Genomic DNA, 22,040 nt, shown 5'->3' with positions numbered 1-22,040 from the left:
GATACTCTAAACAATTGTGCCACGCAGGAAATGGATTCATCTATTAGCCAAAGCCTAATTTACATACCTCCCTTCCCCCACAACAAATTAACATGAGGAAAAAGGTCATCTCCTTACCTTCATAGTCGGGTTAATCTCCACTATTATTTGTCCACGAACTCGATCTCACTAATGACACATTAATTGTATGTCTGTGTGTATAATGGGCGAGCAAGCAATTATTATACCTTATCGTTCTTGATTTGTGAAAGAAAACAATGTGAAGTGCACATCCAGGCAATGGATGGGGTGTATGGCACAAGCACTTTGTTGTGTGACCCTTTCTATTCATAATCTCAATTTCGGGGGTCTGTTCAAATCAATCAATTTCACATACCAATGCTCTTGTCATTTATGACTTTGAGACTTACAGTTAACAACAACAAAGCCCTACATTTCATAAAACATTACATTTTTGTCTACTCCACTAATGGAAACACTCTCACTATTCCCTTTGTGGGTGTGTGCAGGAGAGAGAGAGAGTACATACAGTGCCCTCCAGAATTATTGGCACCCTTTAGTAAAAATAAGCAAAACGAGACGCAAAAAAATTACTGTTTATCCTCATGATCTTTCATTCAAAATATTCACAAAAATCTAACCTTTAATTGAAGTAACATTATTTAAAGAAACATTACATTCTTATCAGTAAACAAATATTTTTCTCAAAAATATGTGTGCCACAATTATTGGCACCCCTTCATTTAACACTACTGAGTCCGAGCCTGTTTTTCACTCTCTTAGGTAGTCTGCCATGCCTTAGGTAGTCTGCCAATATTTTTGTTTATTTCACCTAACTAAAAACATTGAGGCAAAAGTGGCATGTATGATTATATTCTAGAATACCTCAGCAATAATAACATGGGAATGAAAGGAATGTAGTGTTAGATTCCAGTGATATTTCTTATGTTCCTAAAAACTTGTACATGGCCCTCTCGTCCTGTTGATGTGTGGAGGCCCACATTCTTGGTTGTGTTAGAGTGGATGGAGGCCATATGCCGATCCACCCAGAGACAGCGCCGCTGTGGAATGTATATGTTGTGAACCATCCTAGGCCTGGCTGAAGGACATTGATGGACTGTCATGGCCATGCCTGTGTACGAGTGTACGTGTCAGAAGAATTGTTATACATTCGTGTTCGTTTACGTAATACCCATAGTTAAATTACGTGGTGCCCAATGCTCCACGTTCAGATTCCAGCTCGCGACGAGAGAGACGGACCTTTCATCTCCTGAAGACCCCGACCCGCGGCGACTCTCAGAGCTCTGTTCCACTTAGACTTAGAATACTTAGACTCAGAAAGTACTTAGTGATATTTCTTGTCTGCTACAATAAATATCTTGGCTCAGATCCGAACCGCTCCAGCTTCATTGATTGCAACAACCCACTACATCACCCTTTAGAATTAAGTATATTAGACTAAATACAGGAAGAAATCTATCAGTAGTAAAAAAAGATTTAATTTAAATCAAATCTAAACAAACCCTTCCAAAAACATACTTTCAGAGGTGCTCAGACTTTGTACAAAAAATACATTGTAAAGATTTTGGAGCAAGGCTTTTGAACTCTGAACTTTGTAAACATAAGTGTTAGTTTTACAAAGGTGAGTTTAGCATTTAGAAAGTGTGTGTGGTTTCACTACTATATATTTATAATTTTAGAGTGACCTGTACCTTTTCAAAACTAGTGTCCCTACAAATGCATATTGATGAGTTAGGTGTAAACACACCTGGGACACCTCAGACAAGAACAATGGCCCTTACCTAATGGCCCTGGAATGTCTTTGTGGCCCGTACCCCCCACAGGATTTCTTGACACACCATGGCCCAATAGAGATCACTGAATTACCATACCCTTATCATATGAATAGCTGTCATTTGCTAATGGGCGGGTCGTTAGGAGCTGAAACCTCACTCAGAGACTGAAAAGTGCAAGAGACTAGTCCTATTCTCCTTACAAAGTGCTTATTTATATTTTTGTTTCAAACTGTGTAAATTTGAAAAGAAAAGGGTTCAAGGTTTCTGGGGGTGTAATTTCTATGTCTCTCCGACAAAAACTGGCTGAGCTTTAAAAGCAATTCCCCATAAAAACCACCATATCCCTGCACAGGGAGCGTGGACTTCAATGGGTTAATATGTTGTGCAGCCTCCCTTTGCCAAGATAACAGCTCTGAGTCTTCTCTTATAATGCGTGATGAGGTTGTTGAACACATGGCATGGGATCTAAGACCATTCCTCCATACAATATCTCTCCAGATCCTTCAGATTCGAGGTCGACGCTTGTGGACTCTCCTCTTCAGCTCATCACACATTTTCTATGGGGTTTAGGTCGGGGGACTGTGATGGCCATGGCAAAACCTTTATTCTGCGGTCGGTGAACCATTTTTGTGTAGATTTTGAGGTGTGCTTCGGATCATTGTCCTCCTGGAAGGTCCAACCATGGTCCATTTTAAGCTTCCTGGCAGAGGCTGTTATGTTTTCATTTAATATCTGCTGGTATTTGATGGAGTCCATGATACCATGTATCCTTACAAGATGTCCAGGGCCTTTGGAAGCAAAACAGCCCCACAACATCAAAGATCCGCCACCATACTTCACTGTGGGTATGAGGTGCTTTTCTGTATGACTATTTTTCTGTTTACGCCAAACCCACCTCTGATGTTTGTTGCCAAAAAGCTCTATTTTGGTCTCGTCTGACCATATATGACCCAATGAAAGTCCCAGTAACATTTGGCAAACTGTAGGCGCTTTAGTTTGTTGTTGATTGACAGCAGAGGCTTTTTTCTGGCAACCCTCCCAAACAACTTGTGGTGATGTAGGTGGCATCTGATGGTAGTTTTGGAGACTTTCTGACCCCAAGACTCAACTAACCTCTGCAATTCTCCAGCTGTGATCCTTGGAGATTCTTTTGCCAGTCGAACCATCCTCCTCACGGTGCGTGGGGTCAATGTACACATACGTCCTCGTCCAGGCTGATTCTTAACATCTCCTGTCGCTTTAAACTTCTGAATTATTTCCATGACAGTGGAAATGGGTATTTTCAACTGTTTAGAGATTTTCTTATATCTATTTCCTGATTTGTGCAGCTCAACAACTTTTCGTCGCACATCGTCACTGTGTTCTTGGGTCTTTCCCATAGTGATGAATGACAAAGGGAATTTGGCCTGTGAGACACTCATATTGATACCCCAGTGAAACAGGAAGTCATGGTTGACCACTTAAGAGTTCCTAACAGGTGATCTTAAAAATGATCTTAAAAATGTAAAACATGATTGGAAATACACTTCAGTTAGATTTTAATTAAAAGATTTTCTAGGGATGCCAATAATTGTGGCACACGTGTTTTGATATATATTATATTTATTTAATGTCAACATGTTTTTGTGAATATTTTGAGTGAAAGACCAAGAGGATAAACAGCAAAGACATTTTCTCATAGCCTGTTTTCCTCATATTAACTAACATACTATGTATGGAAGGTCTGAGGATTCTTAGCCAAAGATGTAAATGGTTTGTTATGACTGTTTTGACAATAAGAAATCTATCTGGGACTTAGCTAAATTCCATTTGGTCCATTTCACCCAGCAGAAGCAAGGCCGCTAACGAAGACAGTCGATGTATCATTTAACTGATAGGATTATGCCTCTGCGCTTAGCAATGTAGAACTACTGTAATACTACAGTGATGCCGCATGCTGCCAATTTCAGCTTGGTGTTTGTTAAGCAGGCACAAATCATTATATCTGTAGAGAAAGAAAAAAAAAAGAGAGAGGTGGGGGAATGACCTTGGGTAGTGTTGCTTGACATCGTGACAAAGAGACAGGACGCCCAGTATGGCAGAAACCCATTTATTTAGTGACACGTTTTCTAAACTAGAAACTCATTTTCAAACCGATCAACAACAGAAAAGGAAAGAGAAAAGGGCTCAAAAGAACATAAAAGTGGGGAAGAAAACAAAACGGAGAGAAGCAACAATTCACACAGCAAGGAATGCAATTTGTTCAGCTGACTCCAAACAGATGGTCATTGCTGGGGCACTGAAAGAAAGACACGAGGAAACGGGGGAAAGATCATTATTTTTCCTCTCTTTGGAATTAAATACGTAATACAAAATATACAATTACCAAGCCGTTGTGTAAAATTCAACCACAGACAATCATAAGGAAGCAGGTGGAGAAAGGCTGGCTGACATTACTGCTGCATTACACAAACCTACACACTGGGGGATAGGGGAGTACATTTTTTCTTTAGTCTTCTGCGATGTGCAATATTAATACTAACATGAGCATTTTTTTATGTGGAATAATTTTACATCATCATATCACAGCTATACTCATCATCGTCATCATCATCATCAAAAAAGCAAATACATTTTTTTTTTTAAAGAGACAATCAAAACAATCTCTCACTGGGTGAAGTGTGCACGCATTGCGCTCTAGCTTATAGCTAAGCTGTAGCTTATGACATAGGTACAGTCGACATAGAAATGGCCAACTTGGTGAGTGGGGTCACGTCTCAAAAGCTTGGGTCCTGCGACCAATCTCAAAGCAAGCTGGGGTAGAGCTCAGTTCGTAAGGCAAAATGGTGAGCTTATCAGTGAATTAAAAGGTTTGCTGGGCAGCTCAACTGTGGAGCTTGTCTTTGTTGCCCATCTTGGTTGGTATTTTTTTGTTGACATTTTGTTTTTGTTGTGCCACTGCTGTAATTTCTTTAATTCACGTTCAACCGCCAGAGTGGAGCACAAAGGAGACCATTAAAACAGTCCAAATGTCTCAGCTGTTATTCTTGCCCCGCACCCCTCACCCCCACCCTCCATGCTATACGCTATTCATCAACACAATTGGCTTGCTGTTGACTTCATCATACCATACTCAGGGTAGGGCACTGCAAATCACGGTTTGGCTTGGCCTTTGCAAATGTAACCTGCTTGTCAGGCTGTGGCATGGCCCAAAAAATATAGGGAAAAGACGCAAGGGTAAATTGCAGTCAACAGCACAATGTCTGGGCAGAACACAGCAAAAAGGAATTTGGGCTGTTTCAATGGATCCTCCCAATGAGACACTAAGCAGAATATTGTATTTTCATCTTGTTAACTCTGTTAAAAAGATTGTGTCTATACATATCTTTGTTTTTGTATTTTCATTAATGTTTCAGTAGCTGGTTTAATATATGTTACCCTGTTGCTGAATCATATTTTCCTCTGAGTGATTTTTTGTTTTGAACATCCCAGAAAACCCAACATTGGCCACCAATCAGTGCAAATACAATTTGATTCAGAAAGTCTCAATAGTGGTTCATCTTCCAAATAAGTCAAGTATTTAGCCTGAATATATTATTCTTTTAAAATCCTAATAAAATCCCATTTTTTTAATTGTATTTCATTGATAGACAAAAATAAGGGGGGCATCTGTTAAGGACACACAACGTAAGGTAACAGATGGTCAAGAGGAAAACAAAGGCTACTCCAAGGAACAATATCTACTTTCTATAAAAAAAATTAAAAAAAACATCAAACAGCTACCTTTAGGATTCGTTAGGTAGCCCTGGATGACTAGACACTTTTTCTTCGTCTCAAATTCAATAAATATAAGATTGAAGTTATTAGGGATCAGAGATCACAACATTCACTATTTAGTACAGTCCACACACCCATGTTTATATCCACAACCCTTAAATCCAACGACACACGAGTTTAACATGTGTGAATCCCAAGAGGGATACAGAGAGACAGTGACATACTAAGATGGAGACAAAAAAAACATAGGGAAAACATTAGCAGAAGATTGAAAGACCAAGAGAGAGAGAGAGAGAGAGAGAGAGAGAGAGAGAGACTGCATCAGATCAACACATACAAAGACATACATGTTAACCACGTCGTTCCCAAGCGGGCGGCTAGATGAGATGCGGTAAGTGCTTGTGGTAAACAATCGTGAGGTACTGCGGTCGGCTGTGTAGCTGGGTCAGCACATAATAACAATAAGTCTTCACCAGAGGGAAGAAATACAGACATAGGAAGAGCTTATCTTTTGTGAGCTTCCATTTACCTTAAAAGGGCGACTCAAAATGATGCCGTCCAACACAACAGCAAGGGCCTACAGATGTCGGTAACAACCAGCAAATATAAGGACCATTACGAGCTGATTCTAATGCAGGCAATGTACAATGGACCAGCGCAAATTTCGAGGAGGTCAATAATGGCAAAGCCAGGTTCAACTAAACCAAAAGTCCTCCCATTTGGTGCAAGCAAGCCAACTTAAGAGCGAACGGCTTTACGCCATTTGCTAAAACCGATATGAGTTGACATAAGCCTGACATAAAACATGAAGCACATGCAACAGAGCCTGGTATTCTGAACCTCCGTTGCAGAGCCTTGCAAAAACAGACAGACCTATCATATCTGAGTTTAGTTCATGAAGCTCAATACACGCAAGATCTCATGCAAGAGATTAGAAAATATACAATCAGGGCATGACTTCTGGGGTTGACATAATCTGTTCCACTTAAAGTGGGTAAGCGGTCACGACTACACAGCATGTGTAACTTTGGATTAATGTATTAATAAAAATCGCTAGTTGGCGTTGGTGCTCACAGACGTAAATATAATGCAAACAAGCAGGGTTGTGTGTGGTTCACGCGGGCCCACTGAATAGAAAGCTTAAGACTGGCATGATACTTCAGCATTTGCACATCTGAGTTAGTTGGCAAAGTCACAGTCACGCTTGGAGCTTTGAAGATTCACACACACAATACTATGACTATGACATTAGCCTTGGATAGCGAGAAGGAGATGGATCGCAGATCTGATCTGACAAAAAAAATGGAAAAAATAACCATAAATTTTTTTCAAGTACGGTATCGCTGTGATACAGATGTCATAGCTCTCTGTCTGAATGGCCCTCTGGCTTTAGGGGGAGGACAATGTCACACAGCATCTGTGAGAGCGGGGTTTGCAAGGCTGTTTGCTCAATCTCTCCATACAAGAACCTCAGAAGAAATTTCGCCTGGGTTCCTTGGCGAAGCTTACTTGAGTGTTAAGGCTACGTCAAACCGCTTAGCAAGACTAGCAAGCAATCATGTGGCAAGCATGGAGCGAGCTGAAGTCCTACAGGACTTGGATGTATATAAAAGAATAATGCCCACATGGGCTGTTAACGAGAGTAGCAGTTTCCATGTTATTCACTGGTATGTGGACTGGCCAATATGAATCAATTTAATTTTGTTAAGGCAAAGCCACAGAAAGCTTGGAGCTTTGTGTTAACAGGCAAACAGTCTGTGCCCTGTGCTTTCTTATACATTTGGTGACAACTGACATCAGTGGTAAGCTGCCTCTGATGGGTTTGCCTGGCAAAAAACCGATATGTTCCTGAAATAAAAGGTGAACTTCACCCTGCCCTTACAAATACAGCACAGTGGGATTCTACCAGCTCTCTTCAAAGCATCATCATATCAGAGGACACCAGATAGATGGTTGGCCTTGCTAATTACAACCATCGTCTTCTACTGTTTGAAATATATAAAGGGTGAGGGGCAGTGTATTCTTTAAAAGTGAGGAAATCTTAATGAAATCTCCAGAGGGATGATATTTAAAAGCCATTCAGAGAGGACGGGAACACAATGTCCATCACGTGCAATCTCCTGCCATCTCCTCCTGTGCAATTCAAACATTTATAACCCATCTCAAGAGCATAAGCACAAGCATCACTTAACATTCATACTTATCAAAACACACATTAAATCTGAAATTATAAGACTCCGCTCAGTCGAGAAAGAACAAAAGCACTCTTTTCAAGCAATCCTCTGAAACCCCAGGTAAATTATTGAAGCGTGTGAACTTTGACCTCCACGTCTCCTTGTGCCTAAACAGCTTTAACGAAAAACACATCCTTTTTTCATCCTTCAATTAACAGCACTCGAGGGACTTCTTTTACATCAGGGACATTTCCATTGCTAGGCATGGTCCCACCTCTGTGTTTCTGACAAAGACCAGCTCTGCCTTGTTTCATCCATTTCAGTGTCCTCTACCTCTCTTTCATGTTCAAACCAAGAGGGTAAATTCACATCCTCCTCTTCCAGTCTTTAAATGATTTCCGCACCATATAAGGACTGATTTCTCTATAGATTAAAGGCCTGTAATTGTATGTGTATTCTTTAAAAGTGAGGAAATCTCAGGATACATTTCTCAGTCCCACAGGACTGTCCATGTGTAACATTTTGCCCTGCTCCCGCTCGCATGTTTCACGTTTTATCTCGATCCTGCCTTCAAAATCCCACAGGTGGATGCTTAGGTGGGATGGATTTTTCAGTCGCGCTCCTGTGAAAATGTGCCATGCGCAAAAACCACCTATGCTGCGTCTGTTTGTGTAAAACATGGGTAATTTCTTGCTGCTCTCCTGCAAACACGGATAACATCCTTCTACCTTTATTTCATGTATACCTCACTCATCTGCTCAACTAGCTACTCCTTTTGGATAGTGAGTAAGTGAGTTCCCTGAAAAGGATATACACCGTAACCCTGATGTACTGAAGGCTGACTGTTAAAAGATGAGTGCTTGTCATATCCTGCAAAGAACTAAAAAGTTGAACTATGCACACATGTGCAGAGAATTGGACTCTCGATCATTCAGATGTCATTGGGCAACATCATTCAGATTGTGTCGGCCTGTTTGCAAAATGAATATAATTTTGACACACACAGATGTCTGAAATAAGTTTTGGTGACGGTGACTCATGTTCAAATTAGCATGATTGCAAGACAGTTATTTACTGGACACTGTTTACTTGAACGTATCTATTCTTATAGAGGAGAGGAAATAAAGAGATCAGTGGAAAACAGATCATTTGTGTTCTGAAATTCTAGAGGCTAAGACAATTTAAACACTTTCCCTGTCCAGTGATTCGATGTTGGGAAAATTTGGTTGAAAGGTCAAGATAGCCGTCTTTAATTTCATTAGTTACATTCATATCTTCTATTAATTCTGCATTAGCCAAACATGTTTTTCACCAAACAACGGTCACTCATTTCTTGTCTGACTAACTGTGACAGCACTGTAAAACCCAGTGTAAAATATGTGCAAAAGCCTCATTTGAATAAGGGTGCTCACATATTTATCCTCGGTACATCTGCGGTCATCAAGATTCGTCATCAAGCGTACGCGCAAGGCATTACAATGCACATACGTATATATATCTGGAGTATGTATTCTGGGTGTATATTGATGCACCAGACCAATTGGGGATTAAACTTTATTACCCACACTATTGCTGGGCTGAAACTGGACTCTGGATAACTGGCGTGGTGCATATAATACAGGACAGTAGTATTGTATGTACCACTAATAAGGAATGGTAACACTGAAATGTTAAAGAGGATCTATTATGCCGTTCCCCCCCCCCCCTTTCCTTTAGTGTGTTATATAGCTTTTTGTGCAAGTAAACGATCTGCAGTCACAAAGCCCAAACTGCACACCAGAGGGAGTAACTCTCTCTCCCAGAGTTCCCGCTTTTACAGCCCTTTTCCTTTGTTACAAGATGACGTCATCTCATAATACAATCTTTACTGCTAGCCTAGCTGACCAATCAGAGCATACTGTGCTCATCAGGAGGAGGGGGGGGGGGGGCTTAAAAACACAGGAGCGCTAAAGTGCGTTTCAGACAGAGGGTGAATAGAGATGTACAGTATGTGAAAAACTATGTGGTTTTGGAACATTGAAGCATGTAAATCTATTCCAGTAAAAAACAAGAATAAAATTACAAACATTGAACATGAGCATAATAGGTCCTCCTTAAGTCTTCATATACATGAAGGCAAAGGGAAACAATGGCTGTATTCAAGGACATCCACATTGCTTTTGTCCAGAACACCTAAACTCTTTACAGGCCAACAACGACAACTTTCTGTTGTCCATTTGTTGTGCACAGGGAAAGACAAAGCAAAAAAACTGAGTATGAGGCAGTTAGTGTTTTTTATTCTTGTCTTTTTTTAACAAAGGTGCAATCTGCTTCATGTCTAGCAGGCCGGCAGGCTTCATTCACAAGCAAAAAATAATGAGACAAAAAAAAAACGAGCGTGAAGGTGGCCTTCACAACACATACTTTATGCACCCCTATACTATAAGGGTGAGAAGACAATCACGGGCCCGCAGGGTCTAAGTCTTCCCCACTAGCAATCACACAATGATGCTGCCCTTGCCATTTGAGTGTGTGCACATACATCTACACCGCACGATTTTCGTTGTGAGCGGCCAACGCAGGCATCGACACCTGATTGCACTCACACATTCACGCTAGCTCAAGGATAGCGGTTTACTCAGGCGAGCAAGCGCGTGCGTGCACACACACGCGAACACACACACACACACACACACACACACACACACACACACACAACAAAGCATACACAATCCTACTGAAAGAAGGGAAGTGAAGAGTGTGGGGGAGAGGAAAGAAATGGCACGAGGAAAAGGAGAAAGAGCAGGGAGTAGGGAAAGAGGAGACGCAGTCAGGTAGCAATAGTAAACACAACAATAAAAATCTAGTAATTAAAGAAAGTTTTTTTTGTTTTGTTTTGTTTAGTTTTTTAAATCACCATAGTGATTGTTCGGGGTGAGCCACATGTCCCGCATCTCATCCATAACCACAGAAAAAGAGCCAACCTTTGACCTGGGAGGTTAGAGAGCAGTCAGTTACTCTCCTTTTATTTTCCCAGTGAGCTTTTGTTTTTCTTCTTTTTGTTTGTTTATCTGTTTGTTTGTTTGTTTGTTTGTTTGTTTATACTTCATCACAAACTTTGATAAATATAGGCTTCCTATTCTGCCAGTCAGAAGGACAATTGCACTTCACAGAGATTTTCTTTTTTCTAAATTGAAAACACATAAATCTCTCCCTCATATTCTCACTCCCACCAAAACGAAAACTAATGCATAACAAAACATATCCATTCAAACTGACCTACACAAACCCACAACCACCCCAGAAAGTAACCCATTTCCACTTACTTCAAAACTATTGTTCTGAAAACACACACACAAAAAAAAGAAAATGTGCCCACCACAAATAGAAACGAAAGAGATAACAGAGGACGTGGATCAGTGCGGAGCTTCCAAGATGGGCTGTTGCCGTGCAATGCCAAGGGTTAGGGTGATGGGTTGGTTCTTTGTGACAGGAAGTGGTCAGTTGTGCTTGTTGTTGTTGTTGTTGTTCCTCTTCTTCCTCTTTGTCATTCACCTCTGTCCAGTCAAAGCCACCCACATCCATTCGTATTCCTTTCTGTTGTACCAGAGTCCTGCCCAGGCAGTGCAAAGAGCACGGATGGCTTGTGTATATGTGTGTGTGTGTGTGTGTGTGTGTGTGTGTGTGTGTGTGTGTGTGGGTGGGTGGGTGTGTGTGGGTGGAGGGGGGTGTGTGGCTGGGGTTGGCCTCGAATGGCTAGGTGGCATTTGTGATATAAGAGTGCTTTAGAGATGGGCAGGCTGCGTTACCACATGTCATCTGTGGATGCCGAGTCCTTCAGAGAGAAAGAGATAAGGAGAGAGAGAGAGAGAGCGAGAGAGAGACAGGAAAAACGAGATAGGAGAAAAATAGAGAAACGTCGATAATATAAAAATTTGTAAAGAGGTGAGAGATAGAGATGGGTAGACAGTGGGGGAGAGAGAAACAGAGAGAGAGGGGGGAGAGAGACAGAGAGAGAGGGAGGAAGAGAGAGACAGAGAACGAGAGCAAAAGAGTGAAAGAGGAGAGGAAGGTAAGGGAGGATCTTCCTCCTTAGCCCTTCTACAGTCTGGAGGTTCCATATGCACTGCCCTCTTTGGTAGCCCCACACTGAAAAAAGGGGTGTTGAGACATAATGTGTAAAAGACCATAGAGTGGCTTCTTCTGAATTCTCAAGACCACTCACTTCCACCAGCATCCGACTAACTTCATCAGTGAAACTGTGAACGAGCAGGAGTAAACCTTGAACAAACCATGCGCTCAAAGAACTTGGACTCCATGTGGGATGGAGGAGACTTGCAATTCTCAGGTAATCTGAATGCCCCACATTAAACAAAGGCTAAATACTTCTGGATTTTTCCCAGGAGCCTCACACTTTTGAGTTGACTCATGCAATGTTATAATGAGGGGTAGGGGGCTGGGGAAGGCTTTAGAGACTGAAGGTGGCTTTTTTTTTCAGTTTGGCCCTATTGCCCGCACTCCTCCCTCCCTCTCTGTCGATGTCAACAATATGCCGGGGAGATTGTACTCACTGTGTCGTCGCCTTTGTTGGGATTGAGTCTGTTGTACACGGCCTCCACCAAACTGCGCCTAAGGTAAGACAACACACACACACACACACACACACACACACACATACACACACACACACACACACAAGAGAGGGGTTTGAATGCCAGACAGAAGCTAGCCCTGAAAGGCTACTCTCTCACATAGCCATAGCTTAGACGCTGAGTGAAGTGTTGGGAGGGATGGGAACTTTTTTTCCTTTTTTTTTTTTTTTAAATGGACGCCTGTCTGGGTATTGAGCTGTGATGAGCAATTTACCCTCTCCGGCTGGTTTCCAAGCAACCTGTATGCTGGGGCACAGGAGTATTCTACCTTGTTTGAAAACAAACACACGCAGGCGATTATCCCAATCATTTATTCAATGGGGTCCCCAATTATGTGCTTGCCATCTCTCTTGCTTTCCTTCCTGTTCTCTTCTCACGAAAGCTCATTTTCAAGGACAAAAAAAGGGAGAAGGGGGGAAAAACCAGGAGAGGACAAGAAGCAGTGGCCTCTACACACTGAGAGTCTACAGGGAAACTAGGCTGCCTCTGCATGCGTCCTCGATACGCTACTGAGAAGACAAATGTGATCCCAGATGATGTATTCAGGACATCATGAATATTAAAAATGGTTATCATATAAAACTGTGGATTTTAGTCTTTAGACATGATCGCAATATTATCATGATATTATAATTTCACAAGGCCTCAGGTGTGTCCTACCCCTTCCACGCCAGGATGTTCCCCCCTTTTAAAAATAAACCTGAACCTACGCGGCAGAAGCTCTCGCCGTATTTCGAGCGTGTTGACAAAAGCCCCATGTAAAAAAAAACAGGCGGCGAGCACACAGGAGGAGAGTAAGCTACAGCAGGGTGTGAACGGTAAGCCCCCCCCCCCCAAACATACTACCTCCACCCACCTCCAGCATTATGCATGCTCCTCCCGCAAAAGACTAGGTGTGTGTGGAGGGCAGGGGGCGTACAATAACAGCAGCAGCAGCAGTAGCAGCGGCGCCATGATTTCATAAGGCCTGCTCATCCTGCGCCCATTTAATATTTAATTGCACATGATGAATAATTTAGCAGCACAGGAAAATAGACGTAAGGGAGGTGTGTGTGTGTGTGTGTGTATGTGTGTAGGGGTATGGGGTTAGATACAAGAACAGACAGGAATTCTTGTGGACGAAAAGGGACAGAGGAGCAGAACAGCTGAAGATTAGTAGCACAGGGTTTGGTTTCAGCGCCGCTTTCAGGTTCTGTTTGTTTAAAACATGTGCGAGAGAGAGCCAAGAGATCCATGAGAAGCGGGGGGCTGGAGGAACACACTGAGCACTCTAACGAGCCAGCCTGGGCAGTTCTCTGCCAGAGATGTTAATAACAGAAGCAGGCAGTGAAACACAGCTGCAACCTGGCAAATGTTGTAAGGACATTAAAAGCCTGAAAATGGATGATGGATGATACGAACACTTTAATGTCAAAATGTTGCTAGTTATATAAAAATATGTTCCACTTATATGTTTGAATATGCAAAAAATAATAATAAAGTGTTTACAGCCTTACTTTAGTGTTTCAGGACTATGACGTTTTTATTCCTGTATTTTTTTTAATAGATTTTGAGGGGGTGGGTTGGGGGTTGCGACAATCACAAATCAACCTGTGGGTGGTTTAAGTAATTATGTATGACTGTATTTATTATCCGATCTGTAAGCATCGGTGTGTGTGTGTGTGTGTGTGTGTGTGTGTGAGATGGGACACACTCACTTGCTGGCCAGCTCTCCCCCAGGTGGGAGGTTTGGGATGCTCTCCGTCGCTAACGTATGCATCACGTGGACTAAGTCCGGAGCGCCATCGCCACCCTGCTTCTTAATGATCTCTGGGGAATCACAAGGACTTCTGGGTAAGTGGGGGTTTGTATTGCACAAGCATGGTTATTGAATGAAGTGAAGCTACATATAAAAACTTCTAATAAATATATATGTATTATATGTGTATAACAAACATAACGTGAGAGAGTGCAAAATGAGGAAAAAGGATCTAACATGACTAAGAACAGAAAAAGAGTAGAAAAGTTGGCGAGTCTTTGGCATTATTTACTATGTGATGAGGTCCTTTTTGGATCATGAAGTTATCCTGACTCTCCACTGCCCTGGATTACGGCATAGTCCCATATATATAAATATATATCTTTTTTTCAATACATAACATTTTTTGAGTTTTTTTTTTGCTGTCGTAGTTGTTTGTTTCGTTTTTTGTGCTTGTCTTCGTCACGATGGTTAGATTATCACCTTGTTGTTTTCAAGTATGGCATATCATAATATTGATTTTACTTTAAATGCATATTTTGTAACTGTAAAACGAAGGGTAAAGTACACACTCCTGAACAGCATAACTAACCGAGCAGGTGCTTGATGCAAACCGGACTTTTCAATTCAGGAAGTAAAAAAAAGCCCCAAGATGCTCAGGAGGTTCAGTAAATAACTTTATTTGAATACATCATTTCTTTAATGACAACTAATGAATGACAACATCACAGTTTGTCACTACAATTGGCTTATACTTGGGTGCTTGGTGATATACAAAAGAAATTCAAAAGAAAAAAAAGAAATTAAGTACTAGGTGCCTAACTCTGATTCAGTTCATTCGTTTTCTAGGAAAACAGCTTTAGTAAAATCTCTTTTGAAAACGAGCTCTAGAAAAAGTTGCCTTCCGAGAGGTTAAAACTAAGACATGCTACAGCCCGTTGGGGAGAAAGAAAGAAAAAAAGAAAAGAAAAAGATTCATTTGATACATAGCACAAATCTTCATGCCACCAATTCTGGACCTAGCAGATAGATATAGAGGGAGTAAAATCTCTTTTTTTGTTGCAAGATGAGAACTTTGTTTTATTTACCCAAATAATGGTTGAGTACAGCAAATGCAGAAATGTACTGAGTGTTAAATATTATATAAATATTACTTCAGTAGCTCCTGAAAAGTGCAAAATCTGATGTTTTACTGTAGTATATGAGAACAAGGCATAACATTTCAGGTGACACAGTGAACACATAGACGAATGTAGTTTAACATACAAACGGCTATCCCTCCAAAAATGGAATGCGTGGGCATTTTTTTTTTTTTGGTAAACTACGTTAAAAAACCCAAACAAATAAAACAAACAAAACAATTAGGTGCCCCCTCAATGTGGAAATAAATAATTCACACTAACATAACGGCGTAAATGTCTGTTGCTGCAGCTGCTGCTGTCAGTATCGACCCGAGACAGAGGCTTCAATGGGCCTCTTCAATGAGATGTGGTGACTGCTTGGACGTTAAGTCGCAGCGGCGAAAAAAAGTATTTCTGCTTTTCAGCAGGGGCTGCCCAACTCCTTTCAAAAGCACCACCACAATAAAAGTGCAAGAATACAATCCCTCGTCCTGAGGACACAAATGAGAGGGGGAAAAAAAAACAGATTTGATCCAAAAATCTCAACAGACAAAAAAAAAACTAAAAACATAGATTTGAGTAAAGTGACACTCTGCTACGCAAAGATCGATGTACTCTCTTAGAGTCCTACTTTTTAAAAATAAAAACAGCTTAAACGTTAGAAGAATGGCCCACGAGGATGGGCAAGGCCACCTGAGCTTGTTAGCTGGGGCTCTCAGAAAGTCAGCCTGCCTTGACTGTTTAGATCAGATTCCTTTGATCCCATGAAACCTTAAGCCAGACAGAGCACTGTGGGACAAGTCATCTCCGCCATTAAACTAAGGCTCTGGGCTACACCCCAGTTACCACCCAGGGAAAGAAGGAAAATACAACAAAGTTTGGCTACAAATAGTCTAATTCCTTAGCAAATATGGCCACATTTCACTGTGCAGCCTTATAAAGGTCAAAAGTCCCTGCACGTACACGCTTTAAGCACAAACACACACACACACACACACACACACACACACACACACACACACACACACACACACACACACACACACACACACACACACACACACACACACACACACACACACACACACACACACACACACACACACACACACACACACTTTGGCTATCCAAAACAAGATGATTCACTTTACTCAGATTTGGCTTGAGTAAGGTGGAATAAAATGACGCTGCCTTGAAAACCTCTAGTATAGGACAGTCCCTACATTGTCTCTGCCCCTGCCAAATATCCATGTTTGTACAAGGGGTAGAGCCCAGTGCTACACAGACGGCTATAGTCCATCTTCGCCTCCCATGTCGACAGTTCTCGGCTGTTTCCAGGTACCTCAGCTCGCAGGGTACTGACACAAGCCAAATCACAGGTCTCAGACTTCCAAAGGAGAGCAACCATGTGAGAAACAACAAGGTTATAATGCCTAGGCTTCCAGTTAGAGCACCTTATATTTCATTTGTAATTCAAGAGAGCTTCCTGGAAAGGGAGGTAAACAATAGCATTGGTCCCGACAAAACAGCGAGAGAAAGAGAGAGAGCGAGAGAGAGAGAGAGAGAGAGACTGAGAGATGGCTCTACGATGGGGGAGATTTCATTAAAAGAGGCACCAGAAAAAGAAGGACTGGTGGGCGAGACCCATGACTCATGCCTCCCCCCTCTCTCACTGGTGCACAGGAAAATGGCTGCCGCTGGCACCGATCAGCTGCCTCTGCAGGACCAGGCAGGAGGAGGAGGAGAAAAAAAAAAAAAAAGAAGAATGGTCCTGGCTCTCCTGTGTGAGAGGAGATCGGAAGAGAAAGCCAACCTCAAACACTCAGGCCTGCGACTGTGTTTACGTTAAGACGCAGTGTTAAAAGTAGGACATCAAAGGTTGTAGCTGACCGCTGACCTCTGACAACACACACGCCCACATAAGAGCCAGTAGTGATGGCCAGTGGAGTTCCGGTGTATGACACGACCACTGGTTATTAGGAAACAACGACCTGGCCACTGAAGTGGCTACCAGTGAACATCTTTTTGATAAGTGCTTTGTGAGTATGAAGGGCTAGATCACATGAATGACGATTTTTTTTTTAAGAAACTGTGATGCTACGGACTGGCTGGGTCCCTCTCACTGTGCGTTAACAAGTCCCAAACTCTTCTCCTACTACTGTCTTCACTTACAACCCTGAAAAGTACAGCCACAACTTAAGACAAACCATGAAGAAAAAAAGACAACGTGTTGGTTTGAGGCAACAAAGCAGTAAACTCCACTATGCAAATAGCATCATTACAAATGTCTTATACAATCTTTTAAATACTGCGTTCCATTTCAAGACATTAAAAAAACACTGAAATCTCCACATATTAAATGACAGTACAAAGATCAAAAAATTCTCTGCAAACTTATAAACGATTAAATGTCTTAACAGGACGGACTTTGGGCGGGGCGGGGTGGGGGGAGGAAAAAACTTGGACTCCAATCAAAAAAAGGTCCCATATTCTTTTTTAGAAAACTGTTCAGGATAAAATCATGTCGCAGGATTGTGACATGCTGGTCAGTCATGCTGTGGGGCATAAGGCATGCAGGGGGGGGGGGGAAACAAGTTTACAGTCTTAAGGATGTTTTTCTTCCAAAACTACATCCTGAAGTAGGCTATTATTACAAAAAAAAAAAAAAAAAAACCCTGGGGTAACTCAAGTGCTGTCAACACATCTACCACAGCTAATTGCGTTTGCAGGGGGTTTAAAAAAAAGGAGGGGGACGTATCAAGGACGGGTAAGGCAATTGTGTTTCGCATTACAACTAGGCCTACTTTATAAGAGGCATGCAGAATTCCATAAACTTCAAGGCAAACAGGCGTCACCGTGGCTACAGGTGTGAAGAAATGTATTTAAAAAAAAAAAAACTGCCACAACACTATTTCTCACACAGGTAGCATAAGGCGACTACATCAGTCTTTTCCTGACGGTGACTTTACTATTAAAATAGGGAGAAAAAAGGGAGAACTGTTGAGGGTTCAACTCAGTGGCAATCACCAAAACACAACAAGAGCACATGCTTGCACAAAGTGGGAGTGACGCCCTAAGGCAAAGACTCTATACTAACAGCAACAGAACGTACAAACACAGAGAAGTTACCAACGGAAAACACCTCACCGACTAAATGGTGACTTGTGATTTGGTCTTTTTTTTCTATTCTTACAAACTTGTTAACTCTACTTCTACAGCAGCTTCCATTAAAGTGTGCAGGACAAGGCGGTGTGTGTGTGTGTGTGTGTGTGTGTGTGTGTGTGGGGGGGGGGGGGGGTCCTAGCCACTCCTTTTGCGAACATTCCTTTAACGTGATTACACTCTCTCTGTCATAGCTGAAAGGACGTTCTTCCACACATCCAACAAATCCTGGAAGAAAAAAATCGTGCACCCATCGAACGTGGGATGCAAGTGTGTTGAGGATAATTTGGTTACGCTTTTCTCGACTTTTTTTAGTGTGCTAAAATTCAGTGAAGGCTAATTTGTCATGGCAAAAAGACGAAGGCTTCCAGCTTGACATGCACTTTGCATTCTCTTCAAAGTGCCCGACTAAACAGGCAAATTCACGCTACAGAGCTTATATAGAACTTGTGAGTCGAACACTTTAATAAAACTTCAGCTGACAAAATTTGTAGTGGGGTGAAATGTCTTGCAGCTAACCTTTCTATATCTTGGCAGAGGGCAGAACGCCACTACATAAAGGTCACAAGACTAGTTAAGAACGCTCACTCGCACTCTCTCTCTCTCTCTCTCTCTTTTTTGCGCTCTCTGCAAGTGCAAAGTTATTTATTAGCCTTTTTAGAGGCTCCACCTTCTACTCTGCTCTGCAGGTACTTATCCAGTTCAGCCTCTCTCTTCACAGCTTCAGGGGAGATCTTGGGGGCCCCAGGGAAGCACACCAGTACCACACTCATGTTGTCCCGACTTCCCTGTAGACAAGGAAAAGAGGGAGGGGATGACGGCAGAGAATTAATGACAGGATCAGACACTTAACATTGAAAAAGCCCACCTGTGACATAACCTTAGAATACATTCCTCTAGCCCACTAATGCTTGGATACCAGCTGGAACATGGATTACATTTCATGAGTAGAATTACACTGTGTTACCCTAACATGACAGAGAGAAAGGGACACTTATGATGCATTTTGGCTCACTGTTTAGGACTGATATGTATTGATAAGTTCCAAACTTTAACCTGCAGACAGCTGCACAAACACTCATTGGCATATGCACGCCACAATCTCTGTGGTCAAACAGCGCCTATCTGTGTGACCATACCTTGTACAAACAGGTGTCGACAATCTCGTTGCACACACTCTCCAGGTCGTCCGTCACCTCTAGGCGCGAGCGCACAAAGTCGCACAGCTCCTCATTGGCCATGACGTCCCAGATGCCATCGCAGGCCAGCACCACAAACTCGTCCTCGGCCTCGGAGCGCTCGATCTCGTACACCTCGGGCTCAGGCGACACCAGTTGCTCGGTGGGGCCCTTGCCATGCACGCTCTTGTAGTCGAAGTCGCCAAGTGCGCGCGAGACGGCCAGCGAGCCGTTAACCCGCTGGATCATGACTGAGCCGCCGGCGTTCTGGATGCGCTCCTTCTCCGCCGGGTTACTGGGCTTATGGTCCTGCGTGAAGAAGTGCACGCGCCCGCCCCGGCTCAGCAGCGCACGCGAGTCACCACAGTTGATGAAGTAGATGTGGCGCGGCGAGATCATCACGCCCACTGCAGTAGAGCCACTGCGGTCGGCTCCATGCTTGCGCTCCGACAGCGCCCGCATGTGCTCGTCGATCTGCAGGAAGCCCGTGCGGATGCCCTTCTTGACGCTCTCCACCGACGGCTCAGGGCGCTCTGAGCCCTCCTCTCCCCCACCGCCACCTCGTCCTCCTCCTCCACTACCACCACAACCAACAACAACACTGCCACTGCCGCCCCAGCCCACTCCCCGAAAGTCTGGGTTGTTGGTGATGTGGTCCAACAGGTGCTCACAGCAGTATCGCGCCACCTGGGATCCTGCGTGTCCATCATACACGGCGAAAAAGGACCAGGGGGCCAAACCGTTGGGCAGTCCAATCACGGCCGTGTGTGCATCCTCCATCTCCACCCGCCAGCCCTGCATGCTGCTCAGGGCGTAGCGGAGGCTGTTGCCCTCGCCATGCAAGTTGTGCTTCTCCATCTTTGGCTTATCCAGAAAAGCCCCCATTTTCTTGTTCTCTTTCTATCTGAAGAGGAAAAGTAACAACAGCAGCTAAACAACATCAGTTTGAATCATCCATGGGTATTTTTCACAGCTATGAAGCTGTGATAAATACCACAGCTGATTGTAAGCTGTTACAATGCTTACAATGCTAAAATTCAATTACAATCAATGGCTGACATTACATGCAAATATAGGTAATAATTCATACATAATTGCCATATTATCAGAAAAAACAATATTTTCAACCATGACTTCAAAGACTGCCACAAACCTAAAGCGAAGTTCAATAACCTATCAATCAACACATGTAGACAAGGAGCTTTTAATGGCTTTAATAAACGTTTAACGAACCAATTTAAGGCGTTTTAGCTATCTGTCAAAACAAACTACTCAACCAAAACATGCGCCTTTCAACCAGGGTGACAGGCTACGAGGTGAATCTAACAACACCACAGAAAGGGCTGTATTAGTTGCTTGGTTACAAGTGCGTTCACTAACCTTATCTGCCTTGGCTAGCCACTTGACTAACGTCACATGCGGGTTAATGTAACGTTAATAACAGCGAGGTAGTAACGTTAACAACGTACACGAGACATGTCAACATCAAATACATTTCACATGAATTCACCCCTATGATAGTCACCTAATAAACTTGATATGCTGGTGCCGTTACAAGGTAACAGAATGCCTGCTAATGGATTTGTTATGGACCTTGCAGCTAGGTTGCAAGCAAGTTTTGGTAGCCAGTGAAAGCTTGTGAAGTCAGCTAGCGATAGCTAATTGGCGAGCAAAGACTCCCTTTTTCAGTGAAGCTGATGGACAGCCAGCTATACGGAATGACTGAACTGTATACACTTAATGAAGGTTAAATATTTGAGCCCCTTTCGCCGCAGTAAGTATATATATAGTACTAATAAAGCTCATTATTGGGTCTTTATCAACCTGCGCTCTCTGTGACTTCACTAAACGGCCTGTTTTTCTCTCTTGAACCCTCCCTTTTGGCTGCAGCTGGATGCTTGGTTACACAACTAGCAAGCTACCTAGCTTACTGCTAGAGAGCTACGAAGATAGCACAGCTACACCACAGTCATACAAGATAACATGAGGTCTTTCCTTCACTTACCGTAATCCGTATGCTACGATTTGCTGTGTGAAACCATGCAGAAACAGAACAGGGATGTAGCTAGAAACACAGTGGCTAGCAAACTATCGTTAGCTGAATGGTTGCTGGCTAGCTAACTACTGGGAATGGAACACCGAGGGAAAAGAGGGATCAGAACGATCGTAATGAAGGGGAGAGACCGCCTTCAACCGGCTACATTCAGATGGAAAAAACATGGTATCTACGGCATGGGTGACTCAATGAGAAATTACTCTTTTAAAGCTTTATGCGAAGTATTACAGAATCATACTCTACTCTACGTACATTTATTTTCCACTGGACCATAACAATTGAGTGCCCAATTTTTGCCTCCCTTCTGTCTGCCTAAAAGCAACCTATCACTCCTCTCAGAGCCCGGATGTAGGCCTGCATACAGCAGGATGCGTGCTTTTGAGAATTACATCATCACATACTGCACAGAAATAGCATCGGTTTTGGAG

The 22,040-nt window shown here is 42.7% G+C and overlaps 1 protein-coding gene across 5 annotated transcripts; it reads right to left on the bottom strand.

The window, feature by feature from the left end:
* Positions 1–3,871: 3,871 nt before the first annotated feature.
* ppm1ab (protein phosphatase, Mg2+/Mn2+ dependent, 1Ab) lies at positions 3,872–22,040 on the bottom strand. 5 transcript variants are annotated; one of them, XM_012824750.3, is made up of 6 exons: positions 21,562–22,040; positions 19,518–20,456; positions 19,049–19,166; positions 14,055–14,166; positions 12,277–12,334; positions 3,872–11,854 (listed from the first exon to the last, which is right to left on the bottom strand). In XM_012824750.3, the coding sequence occupies exons 2-6, from the start codon at positions 20,439–20,441 to the stop codon at positions 11,807–11,809; spliced, it is 1,260 nt and encodes a 419-aa protein (XP_012680204.1). In that variant the 5' UTR covers positions 20,442–20,456; positions 21,562–22,040; the 3' UTR covers positions 3,872–11,806. The 5 variants fall into 5 exon arrangements, with proteins under 5 accessions (XP_012680204.1, XP_012680206.1, XP_031437369.1 ...); XM_012824752.3 differs by having other exon boundaries at positions 19,518–20,460; positions 21,562–22,038; XM_031581509.2 differs by having other exon boundaries at positions 3,872–11,540; positions 19,518–20,460; positions 21,562–22,037.

The sequence above is a fragment of the Clupea harengus genome, chromosome 15 (assembly GCF_900700415.2).
Source record: "Clupea harengus chromosome 15, Ch_v2.0.2, whole genome shotgun sequence".
Lineage (NCBI taxonomy): Eukaryota > Metazoa > Chordata > Actinopteri > Clupeiformes > Clupeidae > Clupea > Clupea harengus.
This window is presented reverse-complemented; position numbering and strand designations above follow the sequence as displayed.

Excerpts from the sequence above, each read along its gene's own strand:
- ppm1ab (XM_012824750.3), bottom strand. The coding sequence starts at position 20,441 with ATGGGGGCTTTTCTGGATAAGCCAAAGATGGAGAAGCACAACTTGCAT. Across the intron at positions 12,335-14,054 it reads GGGGGAGAGCTGGCCAGCAA|GCGCAGTTTGGTGGAGGCCG; the intron begins GTGAGTGTGTCC and ends GTCTTACCTTAG. Across the intron at positions 11,855-12,276 it reads CCAACAAAGGCGACGACACA|TGTGGGGCTACCAAAGAGGG; the intron begins GTGAGTACAATC and ends CCCTTTTTTCAG.